Here is a 16179-nt window from a genome sequence, read left to right as displayed (position 1 = left end):
TCCTTGCAGATGTTTGTAAAAGATTCCAAGCTATAATTTGAAGCAGAGCAGGAGAGTAATCCCAAATATTCTGGTCAATACTCTCAACTCACCACTGAAACAAATTTTCTGGTCACAGCTGTTTGCAGATGATTGCAACTTGTGCTGTACTCAATGTCTGCATCATGTAGTGAATTCCAAATGTATTTAATTGGTTATAGTATATTTAGGCCCCAAAAAGATGCTCGGTCCATGGAAATTATTTTCTTTACCATTGTCACCTTAAATTCCTAATTACAATTATTCATACACTGTACCTCCCAGTAACCACTCTGGACTGAAGCTTGTGTAGGAAGCATTATGGTTTAAAAGGTGCTTCTATTCTTAGAAAAGTCTGGGGCCTATCACTTTTGCCTGTGATGTGTTTATGTATGGAAAGAGTAGCATAAGTTACTGACTGCATGAAACCTCTTCACATTATCATTACATGAGACTATGCTGCAACCTGACCTTGAAAGTTTGTTTGTAGTACAGGACTTTGGTTAGGCCACATTTGGAGTACTGTGTGCAGTTCTGGTCGCCTCACTTTAGGAAGGATGTGGAAGCTTTGGAGAGGGTGCAGAGAAGATTTACCAGGATGTTGCCTGGAATAGAGAATAGGTCGTACGAGGATAGGTTGAGAGTGCTAGGCCTTTTCTCATTGGAACGGCGAAGGATGAGGGGTGACTTGATAGAGGTTTATAAGATGATCAGAGGAATAGATAGAGTAGACAGTCAGAAACTTTTTCCCCCGGGTACAACAGAGTGTTACAAGGGGACATAAATTTAAGGTAAAGGGTGGAAGGTATAGGGGAGATGTCAGGGGTGGGTTCTTTACCCAGAGAACCCGCATGGAATGCGCTGCCTGTGGGAGTGGTAGAGTCAGAATCTTTGGTGACCTTTAAGCGGCAATTGGATAGGTACATGGATGGGTGCTTAAGCTAGGACAAATGTTCGGCACAACGTCGTGGGCCGAAGGGCCTGTTCTGTGCTGTATTGTTCTATGTTCTAACGATGAATGAGTATGAGAGAGATATGGAAGGACATCAGAAAGGTGGTAATGGGCAGTTTGGGGAAAACTTAACTATTCCCTTTAATACTTTTGCACAATGCATTCTGGCTTAGTGGTGTTCAAGATAGCATCTTCAAATACAGTCAAGAACTTGATCACTTAATTGGAGTCTTACACTTCAAATTTGACCTCTTCTATTGTGTGATGTCGTGGTTTATACATATAGATGCAAGCTTGAGAAGTCGGAAGCATAAAGCAAGTGACCATCTTGCAACCTATTTCTAGTATCATTTCACATGTAAGCATTATACACTAGGTGTTTGTGGTATGAAACTCTTTCAGGAAGTGAATATGGGGACAGTTACAATTCTGAGTTGCTGCTGCAGAGTTAATGTATACTGTAAACAATGTGGATTCAAAGATAAAATGAGGAGAAGGACATGCTTTGTGGCATATGGAAAGCACAAGTAATTCAGGCAATAGTATTTTAGTACTTTCTGTATCTGACATCTTTCATATTTTTTGGATTTTTTTTTTACTTTTACCGTTTATAAGCGTAAACATACATATGTGTCTCTGAATGTGAAAGGACAATTTACAAGGCTGTTGGAAGAGCATTCAATATCTTGGTATTTATAAATAAAGGAATAGAGTACAAAAGCAAAGAAATTGTGCCAAACCTTTGTGAATCACTGGTTAGGCCTCAGATGGAGAGCTGTGCCCATTTCTGGACAATACACTTCAGGAAGAATTTCAAATTCCTGGAGGATTTTTGGAATACCAGGGTACAGGGACTTCTGGCATATTAAAACCCTGGGATTGTTCTTCAAACTGAGTTCAAGGAGAGAATTAATTCAAGTGTTTGAAATGATGAAGTGTTTTGATGGAGTAAATAAGGAGGGTCTATTTCTATTGGTAGGTAAGTCAATGACAAGAAGGCACAAATTCAAGAGAATTGAGTTTTTTATCCTTATACAGTTGTTATGATCTGAGCATATTAACTGATAAGTTGATTGAAGAAGATTCAATTGTAACATTCAAAAGGAAATTGAATACACACTTGGAAAAGGAAAATTATGCACAAGTCTGGATATGATTAGATAGGTCTTTGGAAGAGCTAGTGCAGACAGGGTGAGCTTCAATGTAGTGTGATTCTATGATGACATAAGCTTGAAATGCCCTGTTATAATAAACATCAGTTTATTGTTACAAATGCAGGTGGCCCGAGATCATTTTGGATCTTTGGTGACTGTTTTCAGTTTTTCATGCTTCAGTGTGCCTGCTTCATGCATGATGGATGTGATCATTGCTGTTGAACTGAGCTGTGGGAGGCGATATAATCCCTGGGCGTCAATGCGAACCTGCCTATGAGGAGTCCAGTTACACGGCACATCCGCATTAACACATTGTGGAAAGTGAATGAGCTTCGGCTATTGAATCAGCCCTCCTAGTCCATGACTACACAAAATCCAATCCATTAAAAATGTTGAATAAATACCATAAGCTATTTACACTTTGGAAGTGAACAGCTTGAGAATGTTTGCATTTTTGTAATGTATCTCTTTTCAGTCTTGAAGGCTCAGTAATGCTTTATATTAAGAAGGAAAATAAACTTGAACCCTGAGCATTTGGCATTGACTGGAATATTTTATATCTCTGATTTTGTGCATTTATAATCAATTTAGATGTAGGTATTGTAGAGAAAACACAATTTGTCTGGCTGTCATCAGTATACTGAATTCAATTTTTTCACAATTCAACAGAGAGGGAATTTGACCCCAACAGACACTGTGGTGTTATGGATCCTGAGACCAAGAAACCATGTACAAGGTCACTCACGTGTAAGGTATGTGTTTTGCCCAAAATGATTGGTTGATCTCTTTGGTTGATATTTACAATGGAATTTTGAAATGGATACAATTTTGCAATTTGTTATTGAACGTGTATGTGAATATCGTTGTTATATTCATGTAACTCAAATTTGAGTTTGAAATCATTGTTAATAAAGCAAAAACTACTTCACCTCAAAAATGTTTAAACATTTCAACAATGTGGTGGGGCACAATATTTACAACTAAGCTAATAGCTTCATATTTGTAAGTGTCATTTCAATTGTATCTGGAATGCCTTCTATTCGCTTGCTTTTGCGCAGACTCATTCACTTAATCATCGGAGAGCAGTACCAGGACGAAGGAAACAATTTGACATTCTTCTTGCTGAACATAAAGCACGCTCAAAGGAGAAAGAAACTGTAAAAGACAAGGAGCACCTTCAAGTGTCAAAGGATTCTCATCAGAGTCAGTCTATGCCTCCACAAGAGCAAGTTGCAGTATCTTTGACTAACCCTGGTTTGGAGCATAAAGTTACATCGCCAGCAAAATCAAGACTGCTGAATACTGCCCTTGCCAGGTGAATTACAACATGATTTCATTGTTTACACTTTTCAACATTGAACTAACTTAACGTCTCAACAATTTTCTACAGTGATTGTGAGTTTCATCCTGTATCGCACAGTGTGTGTGCGTGCATGCACACACTTCTGCTTTCAGTGGCATTTGCAAATTCAGATGTCACATGAGAATCCCAGAATAACATGCATGATTAAGGACAGTGATCTAATCAGGAAAGGGGAATCTCTATGACAAAGAACTCTCTTATGCTGCAGACAACATACGAATAAAAACTTGTTTCTGTATAATTTTTAAAGGATATATTGATTATAATTAAAAGTCTGTCTTATACAAAGAGTGTTTTGAGACATTTCCACAACAACATTTACAGAGATATTTACTTGTATACTCTATCAAAAACAATTGTCCAAAAGCTGCCATTGGTTGAAAACTGGACATGCATAGAATATGCCATGCATCAATTATATTTGATTTATGTGGACAATTTGACTTGGCGTTGCACGTGTTATCTGTTCCACTGCTTGCCGTCAGTCTGTTTCCAACCTTGAAGAGACCCTTGAACCCCACACAACCCGGATTGGTCTGAACAGCCCACTGCCCAAATGTAACCAATCCAACATCTGGTAAAATCCAAAATTCGGAATGTCCTCACTCTCAAGTAAACATTCAGTATGGTTTGGCCAGTTAAATACTTACTTTTAGTAACATGGTGAATATTTTATTTGGAACTAATTTTTCACAAATTATTATTATATATCAATCATTTTCATCAGTAACATCAAACATTTCTGAAAAATTATGTAACGATTTTGTGCCAGAATAATTTGTACCTGAATAAAATGCACATTGATTGGTTGATTCAGCATATTGTAGGTTCTCATCGTTAAATTCAGTAGCTTGTTGAGTGTAGCTTCTATGAATTCTATGCTGCTTTGAGAGCAATGTCATTCACGTGATATTCCTGTTGTGAGCTGTACATTTCCCTCATGCCTCCTCTTTCACTTCACTACTTGTACTTATGACAGAGAATTACAGTTCAGTGTTCTGTCTGTCTTAATGTATGTCTTCAGGAGATATTAAAACACATGCTGAAAAAGAGTTACTTCCTTTAACTTGTGTGAATATTGACTTCGGATATTATGCAAATTACAGGTAGAAATTATGGTTGACACTTTTCGCTGAGTAATAGTTTTTTTTGTGCAAGTCCAGTGGTGGAGTAGTTAGATACTGTTGTGGAGAAAGTGTGGAAAGATGATAATACTGGTATTGTTATTGAATTGATAATCCAGAGGGTTAGTCTAATGTTTTAGGAACTAGCAAGCCTCACAGTTTAAAGCACAGTTAGGGATGAACAACCAATGCTAGTCTTGTCAATGACCCACATCCCTCTGTATTGAGGAATCATTCATAGTGTGTAAACTTTTTCTATGTAACGTACCTTAAATGTTCATAAAGCAATATACAAAAACGGTTTACATTTTTCTTCAAATAACTTTTTTTTAAAATGGCCAAGTCACGTTCAGGCTATTCCACCTTAAACAATTGATGCCTGGCAGTTTTCATCTATTAATGATAATCTAATGTAGATTTTACTAATTAGATGGATAAATATTCGTTCTTAGCTCTACTGTCAAAAAGAGCTTACAAAAAGTTGGTACAGGTCAGCTCAGAAATGAAATGGATCAGTGTAGCACTGCTGTCTCACAGTGCCAGGGACCCAGATTTGATCCCACCCTTAGGAGACTGTGTGGAGTTTGCAAATTCTCCCTGTGTGTGTAGGTTTCCTCAACGTATTCCAGTTTCCTCCCACAGTGGCCATGCTAAATTGCCCACAGTGTCCAGAGATGTGTAGGTTAGGTGGATTAGCCATGGGAAATGCAGGGTTGCAGGGATAGGGTAGGAGTCTGGGCCTGGGTAGTATGCTCTTCAGAGGGTCACTGTGGATTTGAAGGACTGAATGGCCTACTTCCACACTAGGGATCCTATGAATAGTGCGCAAGAAGGTCACTTGTTAGGATGTTGCAGTATGTCTTAAAAGGGCAAGGATTTAGAAGCATTCAATTCAGACTGATTTATGGGTTGTGACAGATCTTAAATTGAGGAATGACGACACCTTAGTAAACAGTCTGTCTGTCGGTTAGTTTAACCTACAGTGTTTTAAAGATGAGACTTGCTGCCAATTTGTTCACTTCAGTGCCATCTCTGTTCTTTAATGTCTGATCTTTTAAACTCTTGCAGTAATGTTAATAAAAATCACAAATGAAGTAATGTGATTTTTCCAAAAACCTTAAAATAATTCAGACGCACTTCTTTGTTCGTTTGTGTTTTAATGGAGTTTATGTTGAATAGTATTATGTATAAAAACACCAAAGTTGGGCTTTCCCCATCTTCATTTTGTAGTGGTGTTCTAAAACCACAGCAATAAGTCAGTTCTCTGGTATAATGCACAACTTCCACTGAGTTGTCTGATTGCTTTTGCAAGATGGTAGTTGTTAGATATTTGAAAATGATTTAATAATGTAACAAGGTGTTGCAAATGCCATTTATGGCATAAAATTTAAAACACAAATGTGGAGATAAATCTATATAAAACTCTAACAAGTGCACTGTTTATGTACGGTATGCCAATTTAAACTTTGTAGTACAGAGGGATTGTTGAGATAATAGTCAGGCTGGTGCACAGATTCAATAAAATGGTTGCTGGAGTGAGGAGGTTCAAATGCAAAGAAAGGATAAAAATTTGAGGCTACAGTTGTTAGAATATAAGAACTTCCAGGATAGTTTGACAGAATTGTGGAGAGCTTTGTTAGAATGAGGTAAACTAATTAAAAATAGAATGCTTTTCACTGTTGAGAGGTCTAGAATGAGGGCAGTGATCACTGACCTGACTGTATGATTGACTGTATGATTCAGTTAGACAGATCATTGAATGAAAGGTGTGGGAAAATGTATGGAACAAAAGTGGAAGTAAAACTGATGCTCATGTAGAGAATAAAGGCCATGGTGGTTGAGCCATCTGTTCCTCTATTGCAATTTCACAGTAATTTCTGTGTTCCTTTTATTTTCAGTTATCAGACCCTCCACCACAATGTAGTTGTTTTAAGACCTGAAATATAACCTAAAATTAATAGAATATTTGTCCATTGCTTTCAGCAGGGGTTCATCTATTGGCAGCTTAAATAGTATGGGTACTACATCCAACAGTGCAACAGTATTGGAATTGCCATTGCCCATTATTGGAGATTTAGCAAGTCGATTATCCAGTGATGAAGGAGAAATGGATGGTACAGAGGAATCTGAAAAACTGGACTGTCAATATTCTGGCCACCACCCAAGGCCACTTGGTGTATGTTGTTATATTTTACTTCAAAAGCTCCTGATTTGTTTTCAACACTTGAGTTTTATGTTTTTCAATCTCAAATGTATGGTTTAAAATAATTGCTTTGCATTGTTTTGTAGTATTGCACTTTTGGGAGTCGCTTGATGGGCAGAGGTTTCTATGTCTTTGACAGACGATGGGACCGTTTTCGACTGGCACTTAATTCAATGGTAGAAAAACACCTAAATTCACAGATGTGGAAGTGAGTCCAATATTCACCCTAGTTTACGAGGTTAATGTGTGAACAGTTTTGAACATGAAAGTTATATTTCATATTTTATGTGGATAGCTGAATAATCTAGAGGAAACGAGGCTGATTCCAGTTCTGGTGAAAATGTGTTTTCAAGCTCATGGGTCAGTTGTCTATTGAACTAGTTCTAATCAGTTCTCAAATAAACCATTGCTTGGGGAATCTTCAGTCTGTAATGGAATAACAGCGGGATCTTCGAGTGAATGAACTAAGTTTACCCAAAGACTTTTCACGTCGGTATCTTACCTTGTGAGTCGCAGGTAAGACACTTTGTCTGGAGGAAGGAAGTTAGTGTAGGTTAAAAGCAGGGCTGAAATGGCGGAATATTAACTAGATTGACAATTCAGAAGATTAGAGGATACACTTGCAGTATTGAAGTACACCTTGACTTAATATAGTAATCCTCTTTCTGGTTCTTTAATGAAGAATGATTGCACATAAGCATAACACCACGTTATTATTGGATGTTTTCAGTAGTGACTAGACTTGTACAGATTATTCAAGTTCAAATGTTTGTTTTACTTTTTGATATTTAATTTCTGTGATCTCAACACCACACCTGTGCTTCTTCCAATAGAAGAACTCCTTAAGTGGATTTGTGGATTCATCTTCAACTCCGTAAACAAACACATTCCTATTGAGCTGCTGGTAGAATGCGGCTGTCAGGGCTGGGCTCTCAAGTGCTGACATGAGACTTTCAGTTTTTCCCTAGGTCGTTTGAGACAACAGAGAAAAGGTAAAAGTCATCATGTGCTTGACAGGCAAAGAGGGTTGTCAACCTTTATTGGATCTAAGTTTGTCCCTGTTAATGTTGGACAAGCACTTCAAGACCAATTGAGCAACTTGTAACAAATAGACTGGATGTTGATCCTCAATTTCTTATATCACGCATAATGTTTAATTGAAATGCAGATCCATCTTTGAAGAGAGCTCCTCCTCTGAGCCCATCAAGGTGTCTTCAGTTGGACGTAGACAGTGGTAACCCAAAAATTATACCATCTATCAGGCTCTGTTGCCTTATGCAGGAGACTCCATTGAGTTATGGCTTGTAAACATGGCTTTGTGGAAGTGTTCCTGATTTTGCAACAAATTACAAACAGGAAAAACCTTCCCTTCTCCAGATCTGCTTAAATAAATGACCAGTTTCAGCAAATGAATTTAAAATCTGCTCTGTCTTTTACATCACAATTGTTGGTTAATTTTTAGAAATGCGTATATCTCAAGTAGAATATTAAGAATAACATTGTTTTAATTCTCTTTTCAAACAACTTTAGGAAAATTCCTCCTGCCGCAGACAGCCCGATGCTGTCTCCTGCAGCACCTATTACCACAACTTTCTCTGCATCAGTGCTACAGCCTTTGAGCAGCCCTTCAGCAGCTTATCTTCCTTCAAGCTCACCAATCACTCCGTCTTGTGTAATGACAGCCCCAGTTTTGTCGTCAGCAGGATTTGCGACCGCAATGGATACCAATTCCATCATGTCATACACTGCTGCCTTTCCACAGGCAGCAACTGCGTTTAATTTGATGGACTCTGGGTTCAAGGCCCCTTCGTTGTTATCACCAGTACCCATGGTCATACCTTCCCCATCACTCAGTAAACCACTGAAAACAAAAACCAGCAGATCCTCCAAAGTTAAGGACTTATCTTCGCGCAGCGACAAGGGCTCATGTAATAAGAGGAAGAAACCACCTCCGCCACCACCACCTGCTACTTCCCCATTTACATCATCATTACAGACCTCATCTTCAACATCATCATTTTCAGGGTCGCACAAAAGGAACTGTGTGTTGAACCCTGGCACCACATTGAATTCATTTCCTGCAACATCTTCCTACAGCGCAATGTCTGTGCACAATACGAACAATGGAACCAACGCACTTAGTGCCAAAATAGACTCCTCAGGACGGACTTCCTTGCCTGGCAGCTCAACAGACTCCATTAAACACATGAGCATGGTTGTGAGCAGTATTGATCCCACTCTGTCTGTTTCTTCCCTGGTGCACCACGCAGGGGACCATGCACTAGCAGCACACAATGCTATGTCTTCGCTGTCCCTTCCTTTTGACAAGTCAGAAGGGAAAAAGCGTAAAAACTCTAGTTCCAGCAGTAGATCCAGCAAAATAACCAAAATGCCTGGTATGAACAGTGTTCACAAAAAAAGTGCTGCCAATGTTATGTCTTCAATCACAGAATCTAACAATTCTGTCTCTCGCCAGGTAAGGATTGTTTTTAATTTTATTTTTACAAAACTTGTCCTAATTTAGGACAGTTAAAGGTTTTGCCTTTTTTGTGTTTCTTCAGTGCATTACTAAAAGGGCACATTAACTGACCGTTTACATCATTGATGTTTGTGTGATTTTATGTGCAAATTGACTATCACATTTCTTGCATTGCAAAATGATGTCAAAAAAAGAAATATTTGAAAAATGCCTTGGCATGTCCTAAGGCTATTAAAGGTACTACATAAATGCACATTTTTTTTTATTCCATGAAGCTTAAGATGTAAATTTTAAATTGATGGTCCTGTTAAATTTCATTTATGCAATATGGGTGTCACTGTTAAGACTAGCGTCCATTGACCATTCCAAATTGCCCTGAAAAATATAATGATGAACTGCCTGCTTAAACACAAATAAATGGCTTGCTGCACTTCAGAGGACAATTAAGAGTCAGTCCATATTGCTGAGAGTCTGGAGTCGCATGTATGCCAGATCAGTAAGGACAGCAGATTTCTTCCCCTGATAGAAATGAGTGGACCAAATTTAATGGCAGACTGGTAGCTTCACAGTCACCATTACGAGTATGATCTTTTTATTGAAGATTTATTTAATTAACTGAATTTAAACTCTCAAACTGCTATGATGGGAATTAAACCACTATTTGGATTGCTGTTTACTCCTTTGAGTTACCAATTTAGGTATGTAACCACTATGTTAATACCCTCTTAATTTGCATGTTTAACAGTTCTTAGTATTTAGATGTCGTAGTTAGTCAACAGCGACACAGCAGCACTCAAAGTAATTTTCAATTCCTGTCTGTCAGCAGTGGATCAAAGTCTGACAGACTTATTCGGTAGAGGAACCCAGTGCTAAATAAGTACTTTGGACCTGTTTTTACAAAGGAAGAAGGTGCTTTCGAAGTCATGGTGGAAGAGGTTTTGGAAATGCTAAAAATTGATGAAGCAGCAGTACTCGAGATTAGGCTACTTGGCTTAAAGTTGATACATGATCAGGAATAAATGATTCTCATTCAAGGATACTGGGGGAAGTAGGGTAGGAATATAGAGGTACTAGCCATAAACGTCCAATTCTCCCTGGAAGCAAAATGGTGACAGAGTACATTAGAATTCCAAATATTACATAACCATATTCAGAAAAAGTTGCAAGCATAAATGTAGCATCTACATGGCATTTAGTTTAACCACTGTGGTATGGAAGCTTTTAGAAACATAAGTCAGGGTAACAATAACGGCCTCTTGGACAAATGTTGATAAATTAAGGAAAAGCAGTAAGGATTTGTTGAAGGAAAGTCATGTTGAGCTAATTGCTTGTCTGCTTTGATAAGGTAAAGGGCAGTTGCTGAGGCTACTATGATTGTGTATGTAGACTTATCAAATGCCTTTTGACAGTAACATAACAAGTTTAGCAACAAAGTTTGGCCCATGGAGTAAAAGAGGCAATATGGATGCAAAATTGCTTGAGTGACAGGCAACTAAGTACTGTGTCCGGTTGTTTTTCAGACTGATGGAGGGTATGTATTTGGGTTTATTCAGGATTGGTGTTACAACTCAGGCTTTTTTTGATTAAATATTACTGACCTAGACGAGGGTATACAGAACACTATTGCAAATTGACACAAAACCGGACTATGAGGAGGGCTGTGATAGACTTCAAGGTGGCATAGAAAAGATGGGGCAATGGATGGAAACACGGGGAGCAGCTTTAATGCAGAGAAGTGTGATATGCTTCATTTTGATAGGAAGAACAAGGAAAGACAGTGTAAATAAAAAGGTACAGTTCTAAAGGGAATAGAGAAGCGGGGCAACCTCAGGAAATGTGTGCACAAATCATTGAGCAATTAATTAATAGAGCATTCATATTCCTTAGCTTTATAATTAGGAAAATAGAGAACACAAGCAAGGGTGTCATGACAAACTCAGTATACAGTATCTATTCACAATATATATCAATGATTTGTATGTGTGGACCAAGTATGATATTTCCAAGTTCGCAAAGCTAAGCAAGAGTGTATGTTTTGACGAAGGTGTAAATCCTGGAGGATTTGGTTTAGTGAGTGGGCAAGAACATGGTAGTTTGAATATTATGTGGAAAATGGTCAGGTTATTTACTTTAGTCAAAGAAACAGATATACTGAGTATATCTGAGCATTTAGGAAGCTGGAAAGTGTAAATGTACAGATGGACCTAATCATTCTTGTCGATAAGTCACTGAAGGCTACCATTCAGGTGTTTGAAATAATTAGGAAGGCTAATGAAATGTTAACCTTTATCGCAAGACTTGAGTAAGGAGTAGAGAAGTCTTTCTTCAGTTGTGAAGGAGCTTGGTTAGACTGCACCAGGAGTACTTTGTGCAGTTTTGGTCTCCTTATAGAGTTATTCAGCACAAAGAAAATGCGTCCACATTGATAAAATGCCATTTGCCAATGTTTTGCCCATATCCCTCTAAACCCTTTTCTATTTTTATTTTTATTTTTTTTTTGGGGACACTGCTATTTTTTTTAAAAGGGCAGTGCTGTGTGATAATCTCCTGTTTTTTTTTTCTTTTTTTTCCTTTTTAACCCCCACACTACCGCCTAAGTGCGGTAGTGCTTATTTTATCCCCAGCACCCATGGTGTGTGTGTGTGTGCAGGTGTGAGACACAGTGAAAGACACAAAGTGCACAAATCTTTATTCAAATTCCACCACCAGGAAGATAGGAAAACACCCAAGTGGCCAGTGACAAACACTGCCCTTCACATCAAAGGGCAATGCTGTGTGATCAAAAACAGTGAAGGGGAGGGGAGGGACTAAATCAAAATAGAGTTGGAGGGAGAAATGATGCACTCCACTCCCTGCGGCGCCCACCTCTTCCTGAACAACTCCAGGGTGTTGGTGGACACCGCGTGCTCCTTCTCCAAGGACACCCGGGCTCTAACGTAACCGCGGAAGAGGGGCAGGCATTCGGCCCTAACGACCCCCTCCACGGCCCGCTGCCTGGACCTGTTAATGGCCAGTTTGGCCAGGCCCAGGAGCAGACCCACGAGGAGGTCTTCAGACCTGCCCTCCATTCTCCGTACCGGGTGCCCAAAGATCAGGAGCGTGGGACTGAAGTGCAGCCAAAAACAGAGGAGAAGGTTTTTCAGAAAATCAAAAAGGGAGTGCAAACGCCCACACCCAATATACACGTGGTCCACGGACTCCACAGCGCCACAGAACAAGCAGTTGGGCTGGGAGTCCGTGAACCACCGCAACCTGCGGTTGCAGGGGACTGCTGCGTGCAGCACCCTCCACCCCAGATCCCCGAGAGAAAGGGGGAGGACTCCCGCGTAAAGAGCCCTCCACTGGGGATCCCCACCGCCCGGTGGCAAATGGGCACGCCAAGGTGTGTCCGGACGGTGGATGAGGGAGAAGAGGTGGACGGTGTGCAGCAGCAGTCTATACAGGGTTCTTCTTTTTATATCCCTAAACAAAACAAAATTAAAATTTCGGAGGCGGCTCAGGTTGTGGGGCACAGGCTCCCGCGGGAAGTACGGGACCTTGGGGCCAATGTGAAATTCCGTCCAGGCTGGGGTGAGCGCGGACGGGATCCCACCGCACACCTGAGCGTCCTCCAACTGGTGCACTACGTCGGATCCGAGCACCGCCGTTTTGAGGCGTCGGATGGCGGTGGCCACGTACTGGACGTCTACCGCTGCCCTGCCTGCTATGTCCTGCGGCAGCGTCCAGCCCAGGCCCCCGGCACCCAGCACGTCCCCGACCCTGGTCACCCTTGCCGCCACGGCCCTCCCCTCCGACAGCCACTCGAACACGCGAGTACGGAGGTGCGGATTCCTGAGCAACAGCTCCCTGACGACAGCCGCTGCTCCAGCCGGAGGGTAGGCGCGACGCGATTCGACCATGTTCCAGACAGTGATCAGGTCCTGGTAAAAGACAGGCAGCGTCTTGAAGGCGACCTCCAAACCGTCACGGTCGACGAACAGGAGCTGCGTGTCGTAGTTGAGGTTACGCACCTGGCGGAAAAAATACGTCGCCAGGGCGCACCACCTAGGAGGAGGCTCGACGTAAAGGTATCGCCGCAAGGTCTGAAGGCGGAACGTCGCGACCTGGGTGCGGACGCACACCAGCGACTGACCTCAAAAAGGAGACTCAGAACCTGTGCGGCGACCCAGTGCATCTTTTTGTCCCAGAAGAAATCGACCAACGTTCTCTGGATGTCAGCGACAAAGCCAGGAGGAGGGACCAAAGTGACCAGCCGAACCCTTTTCTATACATGCACCCATCCTCCACCTGATAGGGCCATTCAAAATTATGGGGTATTTGGAGTCGATTGGAAAAGTTTCCTCCCATTGCTAAAATGATCCAGAACCAATATACATTGATATAAAGGCTGCAGGGTTAGTGAATGTATTTGAGGTCATCTTTCAAAGTTGTGCAGAAGTGACTGCAGATTGGAATGCTTTTATATTGTAATCTCGGTGTTCAAGAAGGAGAACAAAAGCTAGGAAATGAAGACTTGATAGTCTGATGTCAGTAGTAGAAAAAAAATTAGAACATCTTTTTATAGGATTATTGGATATTGGTCGAAAAATAATTTTCAATTGTCTGCATGGATTTATGAAAGGAAAGTAGAATTATTGAGGATGTTAGCACAGTAATTAAGGGAAATATGTAGAAGTGATATATTTGGATTTTCTGAAGACTTTTGATAAAGACAGGTGAATGATAAAATTAAAGCGCCTGGGATAGAGGAATGGTTAACAGGCACAAAGCAGAGAGTAGTGTTCAGTGTGCCACTCAGAGGTTGGTGGTTATAACAACTGGGCTACCAAATATTGTGAGCAATTTGGGTGCCATACCTCAGGAAGGATGTACTGGTCCTGGAGCAGTCCAGAGGAGTTTCACAAGAATGGTCCCAGGAATGAAAGGCTTAACACTTGAGGACTCTGGGTCTATACTCGATGGAATTTAGAAGGATGAGGGGGGAATCTAATTGAAACTTACAGAATACTGAACGGCCTGGACAGAGTGGAGGTTCAGAAGATGTTTCCATTCGGAGGAGAGACTAGAACCCAAGGGCACAGCCTTTGAGTAAAGGGAATATCCTTTAGAACAGAGATGAGGAGAAACTTCTTCAGCCAGAGAGTGGTGAATCTATGGAATCCATTGCCATAGAAGGCTGTGGAGACCAAGTCAGAGATAGGTTTTGTTTTCAAGGGGATCAAAGGTTATGGGGAAACAGTGGGAGAATGGGGTTGAGGAACCTATCAGCCATGATTGAATGGCGGAGCAGAGTCGATGGGCTGAATGGCCTAATTTCTGCTGCTGTCTCTTATGGTCTTCTAATCAGTTCTTGGATCTCAACTGTTTACAATTTATATCAATTGCAACATATGTAAGAAGATACAAAACTTGGAATGAGAACTGGGAGGATACAAAAAGGTTAATTTTAGAGAGGCTGAGCAAGTTAGTAAGAGCATGGAAAATGGAATATAACTTGGACAAGTGTGAATTAATCCACTCTGGGAGGAGAATCAAAAGTGAACAATGTTTCTTAAATGGTGAAAGATTGGAAAGTGTTGATGTACAGTGGGACATGAGTGTCCTAGTTCAAAAGGCACTGAAAGCTAACATACTGGATATAATTTGAAGGCAAATAATATGTTGGCCTTTATCACAAAAGATTTGAATTCAGGCACAGTGAAGTCTTGCTTCAGTTTTATGGAACACTGGTGAGACTGCATTTGGAGTTTCATGTGCAGTTCTGGCCCCTTGGCTGAAGATGGATATACTTGCCATACGTGGAGTTCAGCGGAGGTTTACCAGACTGATTCCTGGGATGGTGGGACTGGGCTGTAAGCAGAGATTGAGGACACTGGAGTTTAGAAGAGTAAAGGTACCAATCTCATAGAAATTTATTGAAGTTTTAAAGAGATAAATAGAGTAAATCCAGAAAGGATAATTCCTGACTGTGGGGTCTAGAACCAAGAAACATGGACTCGAATAAAAGAACAGACATACTACAAGAACATCTTTCCTCATAAGGTGGCAAATCTGTGGAATTAGTTACTCCAAAGGTCTGTGGAAGCTCAGTCATTGGGTAAGTTCAAGGCATTGCTTGATAGATTTCTAGTTACGCATGTCGTTGAGGAATATGTGAATATTTGGAAATATGGCATTGAGTTGGGTGATCAGCCATGATCTAGAATGGTGAAGCAGGCTTGAGGTGCTGAATAGCCTACTGCTGGCATAAATTTCTATGATCTATCCAATGTGTTACGCCCTTCACCACAGCTTTTGTTTTTTGCAAGAATTTTGATGAGTACCTTATCAAATACCTTCTGGAAATCAGTACAGTACATTGACCATTTCTGCTTTATTTGCAATACATGTTACTTAGTTGAGCTGGAATTGATTGACTAAACATGATTCCCATTGATAAAGCCATGTTAACTCTGTCTGATTACCTTGAACTTTTCAAAGTGCCCTGCCATAACATATTGCTTCTAACAGCTTTCCTCTGACAGATGAAAAGCTAACTGACCTGTATTTTCCTGCTTCCTGTTACAAATTAGATAACAATCTTTAAAATTGATAAAGCAATTACAGGGAGATTTTCTCATGATGGCAGATCTGTTTATTTGAATTTGCTTTTGAAACTAGTTTGTGTTATCACCTGTGTACCATTTGCTAATTATTGTAAATTGAAGTACATGTCCATTTTTGTATTGCAAAAATATACTTTTTTCCATCAAAAATCTTTATTATATTATACAATTACTGAAGCATTTCTGTACAGTCTTTGCACACCATAAACAAGTAAACACTGGAATTCAGCATTCCTTGCAGTTGCAAAAAAAAACCCCAAGGCATTTCTTCCTTGTAGAAG

General features: G+C 40.3%; 1 protein-coding gene across 11 annotated transcripts in view; it reads left to right on the top strand.

Annotated features, from left to right (window-relative positions):
- The window catches only part of LOC122559522 (ataxin-7-like protein 1), a 247895-nt gene that overhangs the window by 210923 nt on the left and 20793 nt on the right, over window positions 1-16179 (top strand). For 10 of the 11 annotated variants that reach the window (XM_043709112.2, XM_043709110.2, XM_087997433.1 and 7 more), the window contains 5 exons: window positions 2794-2876; window positions 3183-3439; window positions 6595-6787; window positions 6901-7022; window positions 8345-9290. In XM_043709112.2, coding sequence (XP_043565047.1) covers window positions 2794-2876; window positions 3183-3439; window positions 6595-6787; window positions 6901-7022; window positions 8345-9290 — 1601 coding nt within the window. The remainder of the gene's footprint in view (window positions 1-2793; window positions 2877-3182; window positions 3440-6594; window positions 6788-6900; window positions 7023-8344; window positions 9291-16179) is intronic. The other variant, XM_043709111.2, reaches the window with a different exon arrangement.

The sequence above is a fragment of the Chiloscyllium plagiosum genome, unplaced genomic scaffold (genome assembly GCF_037043375.1).
Source record: "Chiloscyllium plagiosum isolate Xiang-an unplaced genomic scaffold, Cpla_swu_hap1 HiC_scaffold_19, whole genome shotgun sequence".
Lineage (NCBI taxonomy): Eukaryota > Metazoa > Chordata > Chondrichthyes > Orectolobiformes > Hemiscylliidae > Chiloscyllium > Chiloscyllium plagiosum.
This window is presented reverse-complemented; position numbering and strand designations above follow the sequence as displayed.